This window comes from Lissotriton vulgaris, chromosome 2_1, assembly GCF_964263255.1.
Source record: "Lissotriton vulgaris chromosome 2_1, aLisVul1.2, whole genome shotgun sequence".
Taxonomy (NCBI): Eukaryota; Metazoa; Chordata; class Amphibia; order Caudata; family Salamandridae; genus Lissotriton; species Lissotriton vulgaris.
In genome coordinates, this window is record NC_141687.1 from 708,989,831 (window position 1) to 709,012,836 (window position 23,006).

General features: G+C 45.6%; 1 protein-coding gene across 2 annotated transcripts in view; it reads right to left on the reverse strand.

Annotated features, from left to right (window-relative positions):
- AMPD3 (adenosine monophosphate deaminase 3) overlaps positions 1–23,006 on the reverse strand; it is a 119,165-nt gene that overhangs the window by 14,549 nt on the left and 81,610 nt on the right. For both annotated transcript variants that reach the window (XM_086955957.1, XM_086955956.1), the window contains exons 11-13: positions 17,852–18,015; positions 11,226–11,346; positions 8,258–8,431 (exon numbers count right to left, since the gene is read on the reverse strand). In XM_086955957.1, the coding sequence (XP_086812083.1) occupies positions 8,258–8,431; positions 11,226–11,346; positions 17,852–18,015 (459 nt within the window). The remainder of the gene's footprint in view (positions 1–8,257; positions 8,432–11,225; positions 11,347–17,851; positions 18,016–23,006) is intronic.

A 23,006-nucleotide genomic window follows, 5' to 3' on the forward strand; every position in this document is an offset into this window, starting at 1 on the left:
ATGGAGCTGCCGGGGCATTAACTTGGGTCAATGCCTAAATTTTAGATATATTAACTGGCCATTGTATTTATTTTAGCAGATTTATTTATTTCTATTTATTTTAGGAAATGTATTTAGTTTTGGTATATTTTAGTTTGACTTATTTGCCTTAATTTACTTCAGTGCAACAAAATATAAACATTGCTTTACTTTGTATTAATACTGTTTATTTTTGTGATAGTTCCTAAAAAAAGGGCCGATTATGACTCATGCATTGTAATGGTTGTTTCCCCCTTTACAGAGACTACTTACTATAAAATCGGGGTGGGCCTAGCTCATGATGACATTTTGTGGGGACCCCTTGAAGAAAGCGGGCAGAACCTTTGCAAAACTTTGTGCCCCCCTATCCAGTAGTGCAATTATCCAAACACTGACAGGATTGAGCCTAAATTAAAAATATACTGACATACGTAATGCCAAATCAGACGTCATCATGGAGTCATATTTAAATGAACAATCCAGCGCCATCCTACACCTCCCCATTCCACAAAATTATACAATTCAGACCAACAACACAAACTAGAAGGGGGCGTTGCTGTCATCATTAAACATTCCATGTGGAAACAGCGACACACAGAAGAACACACAAGGGTACACCATCATACTACTTACATTTTGTAGCCTGGTGTCAATTGTTCAATGCAGGGCTTAATTTGTGCCAGTGCTTAGCGCCGGCACTTAATTGGCAGGGCCGGGTCTAGTGGGACTCTGATTCTACACGCACGAGGCGCACAGTGCATGTAAAATGTTTTAATTTAACTTACAGCACACTTGCTAGTACTAATACTTAATTAACTCCTCAAGTCTCGTGCAGCCGCATCGCATTGTGTTTAGTTTTTCACATCTCAGTTTACCCTTAATTGTTCACGATCACTTGAATAATGAAATATTCTGAGTGGGAGAGCTCTTTGGCAGCACTCTGCCAGGTTTCTCTCTCGACACTCTCATGTTGCTGTATTAAAGAGCCTCGGTTCTACCGCACAAAGAATTAGGGTGACCAACTGGCATTGGTGCAAATTCAGGACGGTGAGTGTAAAAATTCAGGACAAAGGGTCAAAATTCAGGACACAAATTCTGGAAAGGAGGTCAAAATTCAGGACAAAACTTCAGGACAATAGGTACGTTTTACAGACACATCGGGGGTCGGGCAATAGTATATAAGTAAGCCCAGCCATTTCCAAAAGTATTCAACCATTTGCAAACCTATCCATCATGTATCCTTCCATCTATCATTTCACTCATCCATCCTTTCACTCATCCTCCATTATCCATCCACCCTTTCACCCTATCCATCTGTACACTTATCCATCCACTCTTCATCCCATCCATCCATTCACTCATCCATTCAGCCATTTACCCTTTCACCAATCCAGCCATCCTTTCACTTACTAATCCTTCCACCCATCCACTATTTTAGTCATCCATCCATCTTCCCTTTCTCTCTCCATCGACCCTTTCACTTAGCCTTCCTTCCATCCATCCATCCACCCACCCATCCATCCATCTACTCATCCACTCATGAATCCATTCATTGCCCCTATCACTCATCCATCTATCATTTCACTCCTTCACACATCTATTCATCCTTTTGTCCATCTACTCTCCCTTTCACTCACTCATCCATACTTACACCCACCCTTTCACTCATATGTCCATTCATTCACCCTTGGACTTATCAATCCATCCATCCATCATTTCACTCATCCACCTACCCCCCATCATCCACCCACCATCCACCCACCCACTCATCCATCCTTTCACCCACCCACCATCCAATCCACTGATCCATCCTTTCACCCATCCACCATCCACCCACCCACTCATCCATCCATCCTTTCACCCACCCTCTCATCATCCATCCATTCATCCTTTCACCCACCCACTCATCATCCATCCATCCTTTCACCCACCCACTTATCCATCCATCCATCCCTTCACCCACTCTCCATCCATCCATCCTTTCACCCACCCATCCATCCATCCCTTCACCCACTCTCCATCCATCCATCCTTTCACACACCCATCATCCATCCATCCATCTGTCCTTCCCCTCATCATCCATCCATCCATCCCCTCATCATCCATCCATCCTTCCCCTCATCATCCGTCCATCCTTTACCCTCATCATCCATCCATCCTTTTCCCTCATCATCCATCCTTCCCCTCATCATCCATCCATCCTTTTCCCTCATCATCTATCCATCCATCCATCTGTCCTTCCCCTCATCATCCATCCATCCTTCCCCTCATCATCCATCCATCCTTTTCCCTCATCACCCATCCATCCTTTCCCCTCATCATCCATCCATCCATCCTTCCCCTCATCATCCATCCATCCTTCCCCTCATCATCCATCCATCCTTCCCCTCATCATCCATCTATCCTTTCACCCACCCCCTCATCATCCATCCATCCATCCTTCCCCTCATCATCCATCCATCCATTCCCTCATCATCAATCCATCCATCCATCCATCCCCTCATCATCCATCCATCCACCCTTCCCCTCATCATCCATCCTTTCACCCACCCCCTCATCATCCATCCATCCTTCCCCTCATCATCCATCCATCCATCCTTCCCCTCATCATCCATCCATCCATCCTTCCCCTCATCATCCATCCTTTCCCGTCATCCATCCATCCTTCCCCTCATCCATCCTTCCTTTCATCCATCCTTCCCCTCACCCATCCATCCATCCATCCATCCTTCCCCTCATCATCCATCCTTTCCCGTCATCCATCCATCCATCCCCTCATCCATCCTTCCTTTCATCCATCCATCCTTTCCCCTCACCCATCCATCCATCCCATCCATTTATCCTGCCCTTCATCCATCCATCCTTCCCCTTACCCATCCATCCATCCCATCCATTTATCCTGCCCCTCATCCATCCATCCTTCCCCTCCATCCATCCATCCATCCATCCATCCTTCTCCTCATCCATCATCCTTCCCCCTCACCCATCCATCCATCCCATCCATTTCTCCTGCCCCTCATCCATCCGTCCTTCATCCTTCCCTTCATCCATCCTTCCTTTCATCCATCCTTCCCCTCACCCATCCATCCATCCCATCCATTTATCCTGCCCTTCATCCATCCATCCTTCCCCTCATCCATTTATCCTTCCCCTCATCCATCCTTCCCCTCCATCCCTCATCCTTCCCCGCATCCATCTTTCCCCTCATCAATCATCCAGCTACCCTTCCACCCATACATCCAGCTATTTACATTTTTTCTCTCCATCCTTCCTCTCTCATCAATCCATCCATCCTCTCTCATTATCCATTTATTCAATCTTTCATTCATCCATTCACCCTTTCACTAATTCATCCAGCCATTCACCCATCCCTTCACTTACTTACTCGCCCACCTTTCCATATTAATTTTGAGCTGAGCCCTTTTGAGAAGAGGCCCATCAAGAACTTCACCCTCGCTGCAGGGGCCGTTCCAGGACTGGGACAGAAGCCAGCCAGGGCGGAGACAGGATCCACCACAGGGGGGGACAAGAGCCATCACAGGCGGGGGTGGACTGGAGCCACAACATGGGGGGACAGGAGCCATCACAGGCGGGGGGTGGACTGGAGCCACAACATGGGGGGACAGGAGCAGGAGTCATCACAGGAGAGGGAACGTGATCCACAGGGTGGGCACAGGGGTGGGCATGCAGTATTCTAGTATCATCTTGGGCTTCTCGCCCCCTCCTGCACAAGACAACGAGAAGACAGGCTCTCTGTCCAAAATGCCATCCCCCACTGTGATGTACAGTACTTACAGGAGATACTCCGAGAGAACTGATTGAACTGATTGTCCTCCATACTTTGTTAATCAGTGTGGGTGCGATTGTGCCATTTCTTTATTGTATTACATTATGCATGTTTGAAGAACCAAGGTTTGCTTACAATTTAGTGACAGTAATTACGCTCTGTGAAGAGAACCACGTGCTGCCTCGGTGTAATCAGGGGTGTAATCTGGCCGAGTCTCGGATGTTTGGGGCCCTGGGTAGAAATGGAATGTGTGAGCCCTCCTCTAAATAGCAGATACAAGACGCATTCAGGGCTGTTTGCATGTGAATGGATGCCCCTGCTCCTGAAGCTGCAGCCCCTCACTCTGTCACCTTCACGCACCTCTTAACAGCTCATCAAGGGCTGGAGGTGTGAGGGCTGCCATTCCGCTGTGCCTCTACAGTGTTGCTGCTGGGGGTCTGAGCTTTCATACAGCATCGGAGTCAAGAAGGGAGGTGGGGGCAAGCTGTGCCCGGTTCAAATTACGGAAATGCTTTATTTACTTTGTGCGCGCCACGCTCCCGTTTTTTAATGGTGGACGCGGTTTTGATTTAGCAGGGTGGACGGCGTCCACCCTGAAAAACCCTCGGAAATAAGTGGGGGGATGCCGTCCACCCGCGTGGTACCCCGACTCGTGCCCTGGTTAAGTCACACTACATTGTTATGGCATTTATTTAATGATCTTCATATATCCTTCCACTGTCCTCTCCTACTCCCGACCCCTAAGCCCCTCCTTTCCTTTTTGTGGTCCTGGTTGGTAGAGTAGCAGTCGCCAGACAATTATGTGAGCTTCACTAGAGAGGGGCTTTGGCTACGCCCACATGTTGGGAGCCCTGAATATATGTTTTGATTGGGCCGAAGTTGTGTGCTTCCTTAAAGAGAGTGCTTGCCTTCCACACAGCTGTGTTCATTTTGTTTACATATCCAGCTGTCTGAGCTTGAATTTTCAGTGACCCACACATGGCATTGTAATGCGATCAAAGTTTCTTAGATAACTCGATATTTTATGGTGTCTTTCTCTGCCAGCAGCACAGGTGGAAAGAGGGTTATCATTAACCTCCATAGATGTTTCTGTCTGGCTTGAAAGTGTAACTTTCACCTGACCTTTTAACACGCACCAATATTATCCTACGGTTATTTGCTTCCACACAAATACATATTTATTCCTGGGCTATTTTTTTGTAATGCTTCACATTACTGCATAACATTCTATTAAAGCCAGACCTATTGGCATTGCCAATGCTTGTTAAAATTTGCCATGGCACCTGAGGCTGAATTACATTGCTTACTTTCTCATACAAACCAATAAGCCTCACTTTGGAGTCACGTTCAGCCAAACACGCATGTCCTCTATACCTTCTCATTCATCTCAACATTGCAACTTTCTGTCAGCTTCATCTTTTGGTGAGTTTTGGCTTCATCCCACATTCTCGTAAATAAACTTCCATTCACCCACCCCAGAGAGAATATCTGTATGACCCATCTCACCCTGCTCATTTATCTCAAATACCTCTGTTCTTTCTTTCTAAGCTCCGTAAATGTTTGGCCTATTTCAAGCCCTCTTTTTAGCTTAACAACCCTACCCCCTCCCAATATGGATTTTATTTGGTTCATTATATGGAAACTGCTGTCTCGTCTATTATTAAATCCTCTTCTAGGCGCTCATATAAACTCTTCTCTCCTCTGTTCTGATTCTTCTCTACCTCCCCTATTCTTTTGAAGTAGGTGTCTAACTTTGATATTCCTCCATCTCTGAACTGTTCTTTGATGACTATACATATTTCTAGCCATTTCTGTTGGGTAGGCTGGTGTGGCGCATCTTCTCTATCCTTGCCTCTGCTTTATGATGTCTGTTTTGCCAGCTTCTCTTGTCTATCCTCAGCACATCCTTCTTTTTAATTATCATGATCTCCTCATCTCTGTGCTGATAATTCACAGGTCAGTCTCTCCCTTTCTTTGTTAGTTCTCTGAATGCCTTTCTACTCTTCAATTGTGAATGTCTCCTCATTCTATCCAGTTTGTTGCTTGGTAAACAGAAAGCCTCTACTTCGTTGCACTTCCCCGCTCCTCTTAGCCATTGCCCCCCCCCCATCCTTTTAATTTCCTCATCACCATCAGCCTGTAATTCTACCATTACTTTTGATTACCTTAGTATATCCTCTATCCACACTGCCTCTATTTCATTTTATCGTTGTTTTAGTTCTTCAATCTCCATAGTTCATTCCTTTTATACTCTTGCTCACATGCTAATGCAGCCAACACAACTGCCTAATCCATTGACATTTTTAGACACAATTAAGAGCTCAGAACTGTCTATTGTTTATCTACTTTAGTATCATATTAACCCCTCCCATGCTGGTGACGAACCCCAGCCGTCACGCCCCGCGGTGGGCGTGTGCTGATGACAGCTGGGGTTCGTCACGGCCCGCCCTGTTCTTTTGTTTACCGCACAGCGGTAAAATCGCAGCCGCAGTGAAAGGGTTAAAGAGTACAAAGATGGCGTTGTCACAGACATTTTGATTTTTTTTGTCTTTGTTTACATAAATGCAGTGTTTGTTTGGGTTCCCTTGCCCCATTATATGATTTTGGGAATGTACTGTGTTTTCAAAATTTATCAGAACTTCAAGACCATTTTAAAGTTTGGTGGAGAAAGTATTCCATCGCAACGGAGAGGATGTATCCTCTCCGCAAAAGTGGAGGTCCACCCGCTACATTTTGAATCTGGTGGACCTTTAGTGTATCGAAAAAGGAGAATATTCTGTCTCCACCGCCAACAGACACATCATATGGCCCAAAAGAGTAATGACCATCAGAGGGTTTGTCATCTGTCTGCCAACCCTTTTTTGATTGGGCAGTAAAATGGCAAGTTTTCACTTTCCATCAACACCAGGTAAAACCTGGCAGTAAGGAGCAGAAAAAACTGCAAAATGACTCCCACACCATGACCTCATACTGTTTGCATGGCTGATAGTCCTCAGTCAACTATGTATTCCTTCTAGATTTCTCATAAAAATCATTTAAAAAGAATATTGTTCTTGTATTCTTGGTAAATCTTTGGTACATTAGCTCCAGTCGGCTTCAATCATTTGTTTTCAACCTTAACAAGGACATCTAAAGATATTACAATTCGTTTTGAGTCACTTAGTTAACCTATCACTATCGAACCCTCCAGTCTACTTTCATGATGCCTAGAAAACACTAGATTGTTGACTGAGGAGTCTCAGCCCCGCAAACAGTACGAGAAAAGATCTCCTGCAAAGAGCCCCCTTTGAAGGACCCGTTGGGCATTGCAGCACCCGCCCAGCGAGGAGCACAGCCCGATTATGAAACATGCCACCTCGGTGGGTGAGGGCCTGTGCTTCCTTAAACGGATGCTCTGTAACCAGTAAAAACTCTTACTCTGTGCTGTGTTACAGCGAAAGGGCAGGAATGCATTGTATTTAAAAGAATACGGTGCACACCTGCATTTGTCCCTGCCCTGGTGCCATTTTAGCTGCCTACCGCCGACGCAGGCACCCTTACACCATGATGCATGGATGCCCTGCACAAAAACAGTTCTTAGAGGCATATTCCATTTTCTATGTGTGCTGCACAATGCTGCACACATTGATAGAGGTATTAACAAGCAGAAATAAAGATATTTCTCCTAGTTATGCCTCCCTTGGGAAGGCGTACCTTTTTGGCACATTCCCAGTTCAACCACTTTTGGTAAATCTGGGAATGTGTCAAAAATCATGGGAGCTGCATGGGAACACCCAAGCAGCACTAATGGAATGCCTTCCCAGCGCACGGTGAGGCAACACCGAGATTTGTGCTGCGTTGTCTTACTCCATTTTACGAATCCACTCAGGTCCACTTAAGGCCTTGCGTGGCTTCATAAATCGCATTTTATGCTTGCGTCGCACTTGCACCACATTGTGTGGTGCTCGAGCGATACAACTCCCCACATAAATATGGCCCTGATTGTGCCCGGCATAGCTTCCCATTATCAAACTGTCTGCAACTACAGACCTTGTGCAATGATACACATAAAATGTTTAACCTCATGCACGCGCAGCTTTTCCCGCTGTGCGCTGAAGTTTTGTAAATACTGCGGTTCATGACGAGCTCAGCTCGTCATGAGCTTATGAGAGGTGTACCTCATGACGAGCTGAGCTCGTCATCAGCGTGGAAGGGGTTAAAGAATATAAGAAAATGGAGGCAGTCATGAGTTAGACTTGATTTTAGTGAGGGAAAAGGTTAGCTCCACGTAATATTAGATATAACAAGCTCACACATTATAAAACGCGTAAATACAGTGGGGATTTCTGGTTCCTTTATCCCTGGAGATGCCACAAATCTTGCATTAACTTAATTTCAAGGGAAAGTGTATATTCTGAGGTAAGGTGAATAAGAACAGGTGACCGGAAGTTAGGGAGCAATTTTGAGACCTACCTTGGTGTAGTGGAACTGCATGGGGTCGTCTGTGGAGAGAGAGACCATCAGACCTTTGTGCAAGAATTCCCGCAGCGGATTTTTGGAGTACTCTAGGAAAAGGCTATTGTTGCTGAGTGGAGACATGGCAATTGGTATCTGTGCGAGGTAGTACAGGTACTGGAGAACTGGACTCTGCAAGCAGAAAAAACAAGCCAGCTTATTAACAGAGACAGAGCTAACAGCAAATAACTGCTCATGCTTTCGAAAGCCAGGGCATGCGGCCAAGAACAAGAAATACCCTCCAGTGCCTTGTACATAAAAGGTTCCCAGCAAGCAGCATAACATTTGTAAGATCTCATCTGTAAAATTCTTCCTAGGAAGGGTATATGTACGTACATTGTTATTAATCTGCTAGGGACCAATGAAGACGCACCAGGGCAGTTAAGTCAATTTCGAATTTCTTATGAAATAGAGAGATTGGATTGGTTAAAGACTGCTTTATTGGTCAACATAATCAATGCTGTGCACACATTAATATTTCAAAGGAGAACTCCCAATCTTAAAAGTCGTTCACCATCCGTCCCCTTTTCCCTCTCAAACATTTTCCTCGCTCTCTCTGAAACAGCTTCTCTTGTATTCAGTGTTTCCACCAGTTTCATTGTGTTCTCCTTTGGGATCCACCTGACAACATCAGTTCCCTCATTAGTCATCTAACTGTGGAATTACTGTAGATTCTCATCATTTTGAGGCCTTTATCATCATACAAAAACATACAAATGAGCTAGCTGCCTGTCTGCAGGTCTGCTTATTGCTTATATTATATCTTTCCATCCATCCTTCAAACCATCCATCTTTGCATCTTCCAAACCAGGTCTCATCCATCCATCCACCCATTCTCAACCCATCCATTAATACATCCATGCATCATCCATCCATCCAATGCCCATTCACCCACTAATCCTTCAGTCCATCCATCAATCCCTCCATCCACCATCCATCAAACAATTAAGCATGGGCGGAAAATCCGTTCCGCTCGCGGATTTTGCGGATTGTCGGTGAATTCGCAATCCGCGAACGCTCGGGAATTTACCGAAAATCCGCAAACTCGCACGCAGCGGATTTTTTTTTCTTGGTGATACAATTTTGCGGCGTGCGCCGTTCACTTACCGTCATTCAGCGTTTGCCGAGTTGTTTTTCTCGATATTTTGCGAGTGCTGCGCCATTTTGGATCTTGCTGCGGGATCCCGCGGGAGTTTGGCGACGCATCGCGAGAGTTCGCAATTGCGAACATGTAGGTGCGGCGGGCAGCAACAATCTCGCACTCGGGAAATTACTAAATTTGCAATTTTGCACATGAAATCCACTAGCAAGCAGCATAGGCCTTCTGAAAATGATGATTTTTTTCAGAATAACTCCTCAGGTTGACATTTGCCTGCACTTTTTTGGATTTGAGGCCTTTTGACTTTCTTTGGATCACTTTTGGATTAGAAATCAACTTTCACAAGTAAGTTTGTTTGGGGCATTACAGTTGCTGTTCTGCAGAAAAACGAGTTTTGCATAACTGAAAGCACTCAGCAGATGCAAAAGTTCACTCATCATTAGCATTCCCTGTAGTACTTCCTGAGGGGCCCCTCCAGAGTTCAGTTGCCTATGTTTGTTTGGGGCATTACAGTTGCTGTTCTGCAGAAAAACGAGTTTTGCAAAACTGAAAGCACTCAGCAGGTGCAAAAGTTCAAACTCATCGTTAGTAACCATTCCCTGTAGTGCTTCCTGACTGGGGCCCCTCCAGAGTTCAGTTGCTAGTTGCAACAATTGTATGACCCTGCTCTGACCCTCACAGCAGGCTCATAGAATAGCTACAAGTAGGCCACAAAGGTCCTGGAAAAAAAATTACACTGCAACAGAAAGCAAATTACAGATAAGGAAGCAGGTGCCAAACTGGTATTTTAAAACAGTGACACATTAATAAATCAACCCCAAATTAATTCATGTCAGTTGAAGCAGGGCAGGTGTGCTTGCTTTCCCCCCCATAATCTACAGTGATGATGAGCCAGAGGGTGGCATTGATGTACCAGAGGGTGGCATGGGTGAAACAGAGGGTGGCAGTGGTGAAACAGAGGGTGCTGGGAACCTGTGATGATGAACCAGACGTAGAAACAACATAGTCGCGACCGTTGCGAGCCGACAAGTAAGTTCGCAATTGAGAACTGGTACAAAACCCTCACAAACTGGCAGAAACCCTTGCGAACACAAAAAAAATAAAAAATCCGCAAATTCGCGTGAATTCGCGGATTTTACGGATTGCGAGTTCGCAAATACGCTAATTCGCGAACGCCAGATTCGCAAAATTCGCCCATGCTTACAAACAATCCATCCTTGCATCCTTCATTCCATCCAGTCGTCGTTCATCCAGCCACCCATCCATCCTTTCACCCACTGTCAGTTCATCCACCCATGCTTCCTTCCATTCTTCAATCCTTGAATTCTTCGAACCATCCACCCGTCCTTCCATTTAGACCTCAGCATATATACATATATCCAAAGTGTGGCTGTTATGTTACAGCTTGTGACGTCTGATTTGTCAGAGCACATTAGTCTGTAAAAGACTGAATAATCACAATCCAGCCTTGATCGTTGAACGAATAACTCATGCCTGGTCCTGGGAGATGTTCACATACTTGGGCAGAGAAAGTGATTTCACACTGACTCCCGAGATTTCACTTAAGTCCCACTAAATACAAATCATTGTTTATTCCACATACATTTCCACGTGACCTGCTCAATTCTCCATCACTTTGTAATTGTTTACCAACCACAAAGGAGGGCACTTGGCACCTGGGCACATGGCCTTCATCCATTTGGCCTGTCATTCAGGCACTCCTCTGTATTCATCTTCTCATGGGTGCATGCCAGCACAGGATGGGAGGGAAAAAAGGGTGAAGGAGTGAGAGATGTGTTTGCAAAAACACCAAAGATGCAGCGTTACCTTCTTCAGGTTCAAGCCATGGGAGATGTTGTCAGCAGTAAGGAAGGAGGACACCAGGTGAGTGATGGAGCCGGCTTCCCCGCAGTGAGGCCGGAAGAGGAAGGTGCTCATGCCCCGCTCCCTGCAGAAACAAAAGAGGCCACTGGTTACATTGGAGTCTCAGCGGGTGCAACAGGAGAGGTGGACCTTGTTTACTGTCTCCCTGGAGCCGAGGAGGAGGTGGGGGAGGGATACACACATGGACATTTTTTTAAAATAACCTGACACAGAAGGGAGGGAAATCCAGGGTAAAAGTGGAAATGATTTAATCATCCCCTAACACTGTGGGGACGCAGGGCACACAAATGGATGTTATTTACTCTCTTACTGCACCAATATTTACTACTGCCTCCTCCTTCCAGAGGATGCAGGGCACACACATAGATGGGTTTTATTGACTGTCTCAGTGACACCAGGGAATGCACAACACACACATGGATGTTATTTACTTTCTGTTTGACTCCAGGGAATGCAGAACACAACAATAGATGTTATTTACTTTCTCTGTGACACCAGGGAATGCAGAACACACACATGGATATTATTTACTTTCTTTTTGACTCCAGGGAATGCAGAACACACACATGGATGTTAGTTACTGTCTCACGGGACACCAGGGAATGCAGAACATACACATGGATGTTATTTACTGTCTCACGGGACACCAGGGAATGCAGAACACACACATGGATGGTTTTTACTGTCTCAGGGATATTGGGAAATGCAGAACACACACATGGACATTATTTACTGTTTCCCCCGAGCCATGCAGGACGTAAAAGACCTATGTTTACTGCCCCTTCCTTCCTAAGCATGTAGGGCGCACATGGACATTATTTACTATCTCTGCGACACCAGGGAATGCAGATGACTCACATGAACAATTTTTACTGTCTAACCTGACACCGAGGGGTTGAAAATGCTGGGCACAAACGAAAATGATCTAGTGTCTTTCCCTGACACTGTGGGGATGCTAGACATACACACACATGGACATTAGTAACTGTATGAAGGGACACCAGAGTGTGCAGAACACAGATATGGACATTATTTACTGTCTCAGTGACCACAGGGATTGCAAAAAACACACATTGATGTTGTTTACTGTCTCACGGGACACCAGGGAATGCAAAACACAGATTTGGACAGTATCTACTGTCTAGGTGGCACAGGGGAATACAGAAGACTCCCATGGATGTAATTTCTGTCTGAGTGACACCTGGGAATGCGGAACGCACAAATGGACGTGATTTACTGTCTCAGTGACACCGAGGAATGTTGAAAACACACATGGACATTATTTGCTGTCTCCGTGACATCGGGGAATGTAGAAAACACACATGGGCATTGTTGGAAATGACCATTTCTAGGAAGAATTCCCTCGACTTTTTGTTTTTTTCCCTCCTGGTTTTCTGCTGATCTATGTGCCAGCCTTAGGATTTTGAGTGCTGTTGACAGTGCCAATCAGTGCCAAAGCGCGGTGTTGCAACGGGCAGGGTCTTGGCCCCACTAGAGATATTGACCAAGACTCCTGGAGTAGGATCGCAGACAGGTCAAAATTTAGAGAGGGCCAGTGCTCTGCCCTCAGGAGTTAAAGATGCTTATGGAATTGCAACCATTCTACACTGATTTAACACTGGGACATTGATACGAGGAACTATTGAGGCAGGAGTGACTGCAACTGGATTATCTGAAGACTTGTGGTGGCTTGGGGTTTGTTGTGCTCAAGGAAGGGGACTATCACTTGTTGGATTCTGCCTGGATGTTGCTGGCCTGCATCTAATTGCCAACGGTCGTGGCCCGGGTCCCTAGGCACTCTCCAACAGCCGGTTGGCTAGCCTCCACTCCACGAGATTCAAGGAACAGAAAGGTTCTCCCCATTTCCACAACATTATAAGAACCGCGCAGGGTACGGCGGACATGGGTGGAAGTAATTGTCAGTTGGGGCAAGGACTGTTCCAAAGTGTGCAGTAATTACACTGTGCCGAGGAGTGTGTTCATAACAATCAGCAATCTACTTGGGGGTGCTGTACAAGAGGAGTTGGAGGAATGTTTGCTGTGTCTCGCACTCCATAGTGTGTGGTGTCTGAGGGGTGTTTGGGGAAGATGCCGAGTCCACGGGACCTAAGCTGGAAGCATAGACTGCCTCCAAACCTCCGGATTGGGAGATCGACAGTGCCTGACATTGCAGCCTCTGTTTGAGGTCACTGGCTTTGTCTCCCCACAATCATGCCACAAGGTTCAGAATTCCATGACTGGACCCAAGGGGTCTTGTTGTGCCTTGTGTGCACCCATGGCTGGCTGCCTGGAGCAACTGCAGCTTGCACCTCTGCCGGATGTGAAACCATTCTCCAAATTGGAAGCACACCAGCTTCCGGTCTATGGGGGGGGTGTAATAATGCTCCCGCACTCATGAAGGTGCCGCTGGGTGCCTGAGGACCTCATCTGAATGACGAGAACACTTAACTGTTTCATTCTGCTTTTGGTGGGCCTGACAATCTAATCAAAGTGTTGCCAGTGGGTGTAACTTGTATCGTTGGCTGGTGTAGTTTGAGTGGTTGATGGGCTGGGTCATGAGGGGTAGTCAAAACCTGTGATCTCCTGACCATCGTAACTGTATGGCATATGAAATATTGGGAATGTCGTGTTTTCTGCTAATGTGTTAGCGGTAAAGTGGAGCACCTATGAACAGCCTGCATATATGTTTCTGTCGGTTTTGATATGGATGGGATTGCTTGGATCGAGAACACCTGGGGAAGTATGCACATGGGTTTATGTTGCTTATGAGGTGGAGGGGATAACAGGTCAAGTGAATACCTATGACTAGTACATATATGTTCATGCCATTCTCTGCTATTGGAAGAGTTGGACAATTGCATATAACTGTAAAGTATATATCCAATGTGTATGTCATTTTGATTTGAATGTGTGTGATACAAAGACCAGTGTTTTATACATATAGGGTGAGGTCTTTTTGTAGCGTACACAGTGTGTTGCGAGGGTGGGAGTTGTGACAATACTTTACATTTTGACCTTGAGGATAAGCCTGACAGCTCTGTGCCCAGTTACCCAAGGCTTAGCACAGGTTATCAGACAAGTGTATCAAACTCATCCTATCTAGGATAGTGGATTCTGTATGGCTTAGATGCGTCCCAGCCTGGCAGAAACCGCTAGGTCTAACAGACATTACTTACTGTCTTCTCTGACAGACGAACCAGCAGGACATATAAGACCAATATTTACTCCCCCTTCCCTCTTGAGAATGCAGGGCACACACAAACCTTATTTATTGTCTCAGTGACATCGGGGAACGCAAAACACACACATGACATTATTGACTGTCTCAGTGACACCGGGAAAAACAGAAGACACAAATGGAATTTTTTACTTTCAAACCTGACCCCGAGGGATGGGAAATGCAGGGCATAAAGGAAAATTATTTACTGTCTTGGGTTTGTGGGGATGCTACATACACATGGATATTATTTACTGTCTCACGTCCCGGGGAGTGCAGAACCCATTCCCTTCCTGAGGATGTGTCTGACCTTAAAGTTCTGGATTTTTGTTTCCCCCAGGACTCTGCGCTAAGTCGGACTTTGTTTACTTTATACCCCTCGCCTCTGGCATCCTTGGTGAAATCATATGGTGTTCAAATAGTCTCCTGCACCCACGATACTCAGATGATCCTGACGTGAAACGGGAATATCTCATCTTCCGAGGACGTTGTCAGTGTTCCAGTGGATGTCCCAGAGCAATCTCCAATGTAATACAAGTAAGACAGAGATTCGGTTTTTTGGAGCTCCACCACCAATGGGGGGAGGTGATCGCCCCACCATCGCCTTCGAGGAATTTAGGTGTAAAATTTGACAGTGACCTCTCCTTTAAACTGCCAATGGAGAGTGTGGTTGGGAAATGCTCAGCCCTTCTGCTGATGGTGAGGACGTTTTTGTTTGTTTTAGCTACTGTCTTCCAAAAGCTGGTGATCCATGCCATTATAACTTCACGGCTGGATTACCCCAATGTTCTTTACTGGGATCTCCTGGATTATCTCTTAAAGAGTCTCCAATTGGTACAGAATGCGGCATCTCGGCTCCTGCTTAGGATTCCTAAGTATACTTCTATTCGAAGACTTGTTGCCCATTAAGGCGAGAGTGCAATTGAAAGGATTGATGTTAGCACACAGAGCATATTACGGGCGTGGACCGAAATATCTTTGTAAGATCAGCCTTCTAGTGCTCTTCGCTCCTCCCATGGTCTGTTGACAGTTGTGCTTAAAACTAAGAAGAGAAGATGGAGTGATTCCCCTTTTGCTGTGCTGGCAATGAGGGGATAGATATCTCTGCCCAAGCATCTTCGGTTGATTAAAGATGCAGGATCTTTCAACATAAGCTGACTTTTCAACTCAGCATTTCATGCTGTCTGATTTGCATCTGCTGCCACGGTCCTGTAGCGCCGGGACACTCTATCCGATTAGATGTGCGCTTTATAAATGTCGGTGATTGATTGATTGAGGATGTACGATACACATGAACATTATTTTCTTTCTCCTCTAACACAGAGTGGTGTAAAACACACTTGGGCAGTAAATACTGTCTCCCATGATACCTGGGATGCAGGTCACCCATGGACATGATTCACAGTCTCAGCGGATACAGTGATCACATGGATGTTATCTGTGTTCTACTCTACACACATGGCCATGATTTGCTGTCTTCCCTCCAAGAGTAGGATGCAGTGCATGGATGTTCAATATTTGCTGTCTCCCTTGATGGAGGTAGATGCAGGGCACACTTTGACATTTTTCAATTTTACAAACGCACTTACGAATAACATTTAATTTCTGCAGAAAGTACAGGACAAGTATGTCCCTTATTCACTGCCTCCTGCCATGCAGAGGAGTACAGGGCTCACACAGACCATATTTGGGTTCTCCCTTGTACATACTTTTATTTACTTCAGGGGAAAGTGGATTAAAAATGACTTCCGTCTGTGAAAGAGGACACCGAGCTGGCATGGAAACTGTTTGTTTATATCATAACTGTTTTCAGTCTGTGAAACTACAGACCCATAGAATTGCATTGACGGCTGTTCATGAAATAATTTGTAACAACCCTTTTTTTGTGCAGTATTTTGATTTTGTGGATTCAGGAAGGACAGATACAAGGCACAGGGTTAAGAAAAAAGGGCTCCGCAGGGGGTGCAGGCTTCTATTTATAAACCTCTTTGCTTGCTTGCTCTGCTCAGTGCAGTGTGCTGCGGGTGTTGAAGGGGACTTGCAGATATGGGCTGGGGTGACCCGAGGAAAAGAGCCCAAGGCACCTCTAAAGTATTAGCACAACATTAAGCAATAGAAGACTTTTCATAGCACAACAGAATAGTTGTAAAGAGTGTATATTGTTTCAGATCAAAGCTTCAACACCACCAAGAAGCACTAAGTGAGTCTCAGCAAATCTGGGCTGTTACATGAAGCGTTATCTCAGAACCTGATTCACAACAGGGTTTTCTGCAGTTTTATGTAGTGTGAACCTGGCCAAAGACGCCAAAGCACCTTACATGGACACCCGATGACATCACACATTGTCAGAATTTTTTTTGGGTACAGGGAAATTAAATGTTTTGCCCAGAATCACAAAGTCACAGTGCCCTGAATTCAAATTCTAAGAAGCCATAATAATTACCCGTAATGCGTTTCCATTTCTAATGCTTTTTTGATAAATCCTGTTTCTGTTCAAATTGTTTTTTTATTCACACCAAATTTTTTATGCATCATTTTTATCATCAGCTAATAAATACCGAAAAATGTAATGATCTGATTATTTTGTAACCATCACTACTCTCTGTTCAATAATGGAACTAATCAGTACTGTGCATCAGGCTTAACCATACTCATTAAATGCATTTCGGAACAATGTCATTACACATTTATGCTGCCAAGCGAGGTGATACACTTGAGAATCCTTCCTTTAAAGAATTAATAAGCTCCCAGAAAAAAAGAAAATTGGCTTTTCTTCTCCTGGGTACACTGCCATTACCTCGTCGATATGTAATCATACATATAGTCTAACCATGTTGTGAGGCATCTGAATAAAGGGAATTTACAGCATTCTAAATCAATTGTAAGAAATAAAAAAGGTCTAAAGATCATTGGGAACTGAATGATGTTGACTTTGGAAAGTTCGACCTCAGTGTAATATTGATTTTAACCCAAAGAACGGATGAGATAAGTCCAGTCAATTGCTAGAAATCGTTGATTCAGCAAGATATCAATAATTGAAGAATGATTGGGTGTGTCTATTCGCCCGATTGTCTTAAGATGAATAGCTTATTTGCACTATTTCCCTTTACCAGAGGCCACTCAAGGAATGGAGAACGAAATGGCAATTGACTGCTCCTGTTGACCACTCAGTGGCCCCAAAGAATGTTGGAACAAAATAGGCCATTCCAAATCTCCACTTCCAAATTAATGCTGCTGAGTTAACAATCAGGTTGACTGGACTGTGTGCAAAGTCGATTACATCCAACATGACAACTGATCTAAAAATAATCACACAGGAAGTGATCGACTGCTTGCGTCCTTGGTCACTTACTTCCTCAGGTTGTTGAGCACCATGATGTTGGCGTACATGTAGTATAGATAGTAACTGTAGGGCGGATTCTGCTCATGCGTCCACAGGTCAGGGTTTGGGCTCTTGCCAGAGAACATATGGTCGCTGTGCTTGGATTCGTCATCTACGCTGTCGAAGCCGGTCACCTGCAATGAAAGAGCACTGACTTTACTACAATCCCAAGTCAACAAAGAAAATGGCAGGGCCTGAAAGAGTAGGGTTACTGTCTGTGTTAGAATGGGTACAATCAATGGTTAACCATTAGTGTATAGAGACAGGCTGACTAGCAAAAACAGCCTACACAAGTAAGAGAGTTTGGCATAGGGTGGTCTAACTTATGAGGGTAGATGCATGTCAGACTCTCAGGATAACAATTGACTTTTCAACTGACTACAATTTACATTAATGTGGAGTGCCCACAAATGTGGCATGGATCCTGCACCTTTGGATCTATGTGGGTCTCCCCTGGTCAAGTAGGGCTGGCGAAGAGTCAGTCATTTATGAAGCTATCAAGATGAGAGACAATGTGGACTTCGGGTCTACCATGTGTTAATACAGTTCAAGATCGGGTTTTGATCTGGCACATCAGGAAGATGAAGGGAGAAAGGAATCCCACCACTTTGATGCCTAAAGAATAATGGGAACAGCTCATCTTAAGTGCACATCTCTGCAGAACAAAGACAGATCAGTTCAGGGGTGATATTAAGTGGCAATAGGCAGTGAAAAAACAGCAAGAACCAGAGGGGGGAAATACTGCTGCTAACTCGAAGCAGCCGGAAGGAGAGCATGCCCAGAGATGTCCCCTTGTAGGCACCGAGCCTTAGCTGAGCCACAAGCGAGTGCAATTGAAAGAGCAGATGGCATAAGTGCTGGCCACCTCAAGCTCAATCCAGACAAGACTGAGTTAGTCTTGACTGGAGGTGGTTGCAGTCCATGGTCCCCGTTATTTTGGCCCCCTTCACTTGGTGTTCCCCCACTCCCGGTCCCTAAAGTCAAGACCCTTGGGATTCTGCTCAACTCACAACTCTCTGTGCACTCCCAAGTTAGTTCGGTGGTATCCTCCTGCTTCTTTTCTCTCAGGACAGTTAGGAAAATCTCTAGCTTTTTCTCCATCCAGGCGTTGAAGGTCATCGTAATGGCTATGGTGCTTTCGCGCCTTGATTATGGAAACATAATCTATAACGGCGCGCCGGCTTACGCCATACATCGCTTGCAGCTAGTGCAGAATCAGGCTGCCCGCCTGACTCACGGATTGCCCAAATACCATCGAGCTACTCCATTGCTAAAGGCACTGCACTGGCTGCCTGTGAGAGAGCGATCCCTATTCAAACTAGGCTGCCTCACTTTCCAGGCCAGGATGGGCACTGCCCCCAAGTTCATCAGTTCAGCCATCAGTCCCTACTTACCGGGTAGAGAACTCCGTTCAACCCACATGGCACTCCTGACCATACCCCGCTACAAGAAAAAGAAAGCCGGCGGGGCGAAATTTGCGACCCTCGCACCAGTGTTCTGGAACTCCCTCCCCTTGGCGCTTCGTACTTCATCCTCCTATTCAGAGTTCCGGAAAAATCTGAAAACTTTTCTCTTTTCTAGCGCCTTTGCCACTTAGTATGCCCTTTCCTGCTGCTGTCTGCTGGTCGTAATCCTTAAAGCGCCATGAAACCGCTGGGTATAAGCGCGCTCAACAAATGTTTTTAAATTCAAATTCAATACATACAGTCATCTGATGGGGCCTCGCTTAAGACTTGCCAAGGGTAGCAAACCCTACCACTATGCTGTTGCTTGTACACCCAGTGGGTTGCTTTGCAAGCTCTACAATTTGTTTTGTCTGACAGATGGGTTTTTTAAAGTGCTAATTTAGATGTCCCTACTTTTGGAAAATTAGTAGTTGTGCCAGTTATCAAATTAAAATTACCATACTGCAGCCCAGACTATTTAGCAACTGATTCTTTAAAAATGGTTATGGGATGTCACTTCCTGTGAGGTCATTGGCATGACATTACTTTTACATGCTGTGTAACTTCGATGAAATGACGCCACTGACCAAGTGAAGTAAAGAAAAGAATCCAGCTCCCATTATAACTGTATTTTGTTAGAATGGTCATTAAAATGGAGATTTTCATTATTATTAAATATTGTATACTTGAATTGGATTCTCAATATGAAACAGAAATACCAGTTACATTTTGGAGACGTACATAGAAATCGCCAAAACTCGTACAACATGCAGAATAACCAGAGGCTGAAAGAAATATCTTCCTGGGGAGGAGGGGAGGGGTGACGTAGAGGGACATGGGTAACGGAATGAAAAGATTGCTGGAAGCAGTGGGCCGAGTTAAGAATGGGTCAGACTCAACTGCCCCACCGCAATGTCACAACAGGCGGCACTAAGCATGTGAGAAAGAAACAACAGCAATTAAAGAGGCCCCCGTAGCCGCAGGAGAAAGGGGATGGAATCGCTGAAGTTCCTACTCTGGCATGGGGGAGGGGGGAAATCAAACAGGAAGTGGAAACACAAACTGCTCTGCACACAAGGCCCTCCTCGGTCAATGACGGCTGCCAGCTTCTGAATAACAAAAACAAAGCAAACCAAAGCCTATCCCATCGAATTATTCAAATTTAAGGCATGGGAAATTCAGAAAAATTGCTGTGAACAGACGTTTATAGTTTTCTTATAATATAAACAGTACTGCGTTGACCTGGCGATCCCATCCAGAGGACGACAGATCTAAGTGCCTCGGGCTGGCAATAAGTTCGCCATGTTTGCTATTTTTAAGCATGACCCTTACTATGACTTTAGAGCAATTGCACTACTGGAAGGCCCTACAAAGGATTAGCTTCTCTTACAAGATGTTATGCGGCAGTAGGCTTGCGTCACTCAGTGCATTTGGGGACAGTACTCCTGTGTTCCCGCGTGTTACCACTAAAATGCTGGAAAACTATTTTCAATCATAATTCTCAAGGGCAGGCAGAACCACTAGGTTATTTGGTATAAAAAATAATCTGGGATCTGTCTGAACTCTTGGGCTCAATGAAAATATCTTCAGTCAATAGAAGGCTCCCTCAGCTCTTCTACAGCTGATCTGCAGGAAGGATGAGGCAAAAGCAGAGGACAAGTACAGTCGAATTAGATATGGGATTTGTGCTTTCAGCTTCACCTTCGATACCGGCACATTGACCTTTCAGAGAAACCTTGGATATACAAGGGGAAGTTAAAGCAGTGCCCGCTGAAAAGGGTCTAATGTAACAGCGGCCATCCGACTTGGGGTGGGCAGCATGGGTAAAAAGTAACAAACAAACAAAAATACACTTACCTTTCGCTGCCAGCTGCTCAATCTTCTGCTCTCTCAGATCAGTGTCATTACAATCTACAGGAGCACAGGCTCCAAGACTCCCTACGCAATTGCAGCGCTTCTCTCATGCAATTACTCCCAGCAGGAGAGAAGCGCTGGGATTGGGTGGAGCGGGCCAGTTTAATGCTCCAGCAGGGACTGGGAGCCTGTGCTCCTGAGCACTGATGATATCTCCCAGGAACAGCCTGGAGATAACAAAGTGCGCATGTCAGTTTGCCTGGCCGTGGATGGCTGGCCAAACAGACATGCGCACTTTCAGTGCCTAAAACCACCCCTCCCCCTGCTGCTGTAGCCGAGACATGGCCCTGCCCCGCCTCAGACTAGCGGACGGTATGTGAAAAATAAAATTACAATAACATCTTTTTATTGTCATTTTATTTTTCTTCTGTCTGCAGCATTTCACCAATGGGGAGACTCTCCTCCACCATAGCAGAGGAGCCGCCCCTGAAATGTGATATAACTTGAATATAGCACAGCTTTCAATCAGCAGCATTGTTTACAGGCTTGGGGCAAGGGAATCCCCGATGGCCTACTCCTACTGGCAGCCAACCTTGATGTTAACAAAGCACTTTGGATAACTGAAGTGACACCCAGAATGCCCTGCAAGCTATCAAAGAGGGCAGAGCCTGGCTACCCAAGGATCTCTTCTCTGGAATGCCTCTCTTCAAAGCTGGAGGCTCGCCTCTTTCATCAAGCCTTCATCCAGCATCTTCACCGCCTTCTTTTTAGTACTACTGGGCAGGCCTTGATCACCCTGCCTGCTTTGTTTTCTTGCTTTGCTTGGCCTGAATGCATCTCACTATTGTGTGTAATTCTTCATTTACCACAAATCATGAAATCACATTTATTCTGATAAGGGATTTCAACAACTTTCAGGAGGCCTTTTCAAGGGCTGGAATGTTGAGTTCTATCTGGAGCACATTTTGTATGAAAACTTTTAAGTAAACACACTTTCCTTCTCCAATGGTACTTTGTTTTGTTCAGTGTGCTCCAAGTGTTGTTACTGAAATCTCAATGGGATAGAAGGGAGTATGGCTGGTCTGAAAATAGGCTGCTAGAGAAGAGGCAAATCCCACGTTTTCGACTCTTTTCACTTCAGGTGCAAGCAGGGACCTTAAGAAGTAAATAACTTCCCTTCAGCAACCCCAGTGAGCCATCTATTGGACCTCTGTTTCAGCTTTGCAAACAACACAACCTCTAGTCGATGACTTTAGGTTTCCCTTGTTTTAGGTGTGCCACTGAACTATGTAGCTGGGCACGGTAGAATTAAAGATATAGTCAATCCAATGAACTTGAGCTAGAAGTGTCCAGCCCTGCCTGGGATGCATCCTTCAGGTCATGCTGCTAACCAAGGCAGGTGGCAAGCTGCCATCTGGCCAACAGGCTCCTACCTTAGACAGAAGTAAACTTAATGAACATATATGAAAATCACTGAGAGGAGTCCTGTGACTTTGACGAGCCGTGAGGGCAACGGCTTAGCGGGCGGAGCATTTTCTCTTGCTGTCAGGGGACAGCGGGTCCACTTTCGCGCCGTGAGGGAAACGGCCGCGAGAAACCACAATCCCCAGGTGCCCCGGGACCCACGGCGCACTCCACACGCCACCACCAGCGACCGGAGGTGCTACAAAGCACCGGACCGCCTCCCGCATCGTGGGGGGACCTACCTGAGGTCCTGTGACTGTGTCCAGCCGTGAGGGCAACGGCTTAGCGGGCGGAGCATTTTCTCTTGCTGTCAGGGGACAGCGGGTCCACTTTCGCGCCGTGAGGGAAACGGCCGCGAGAAA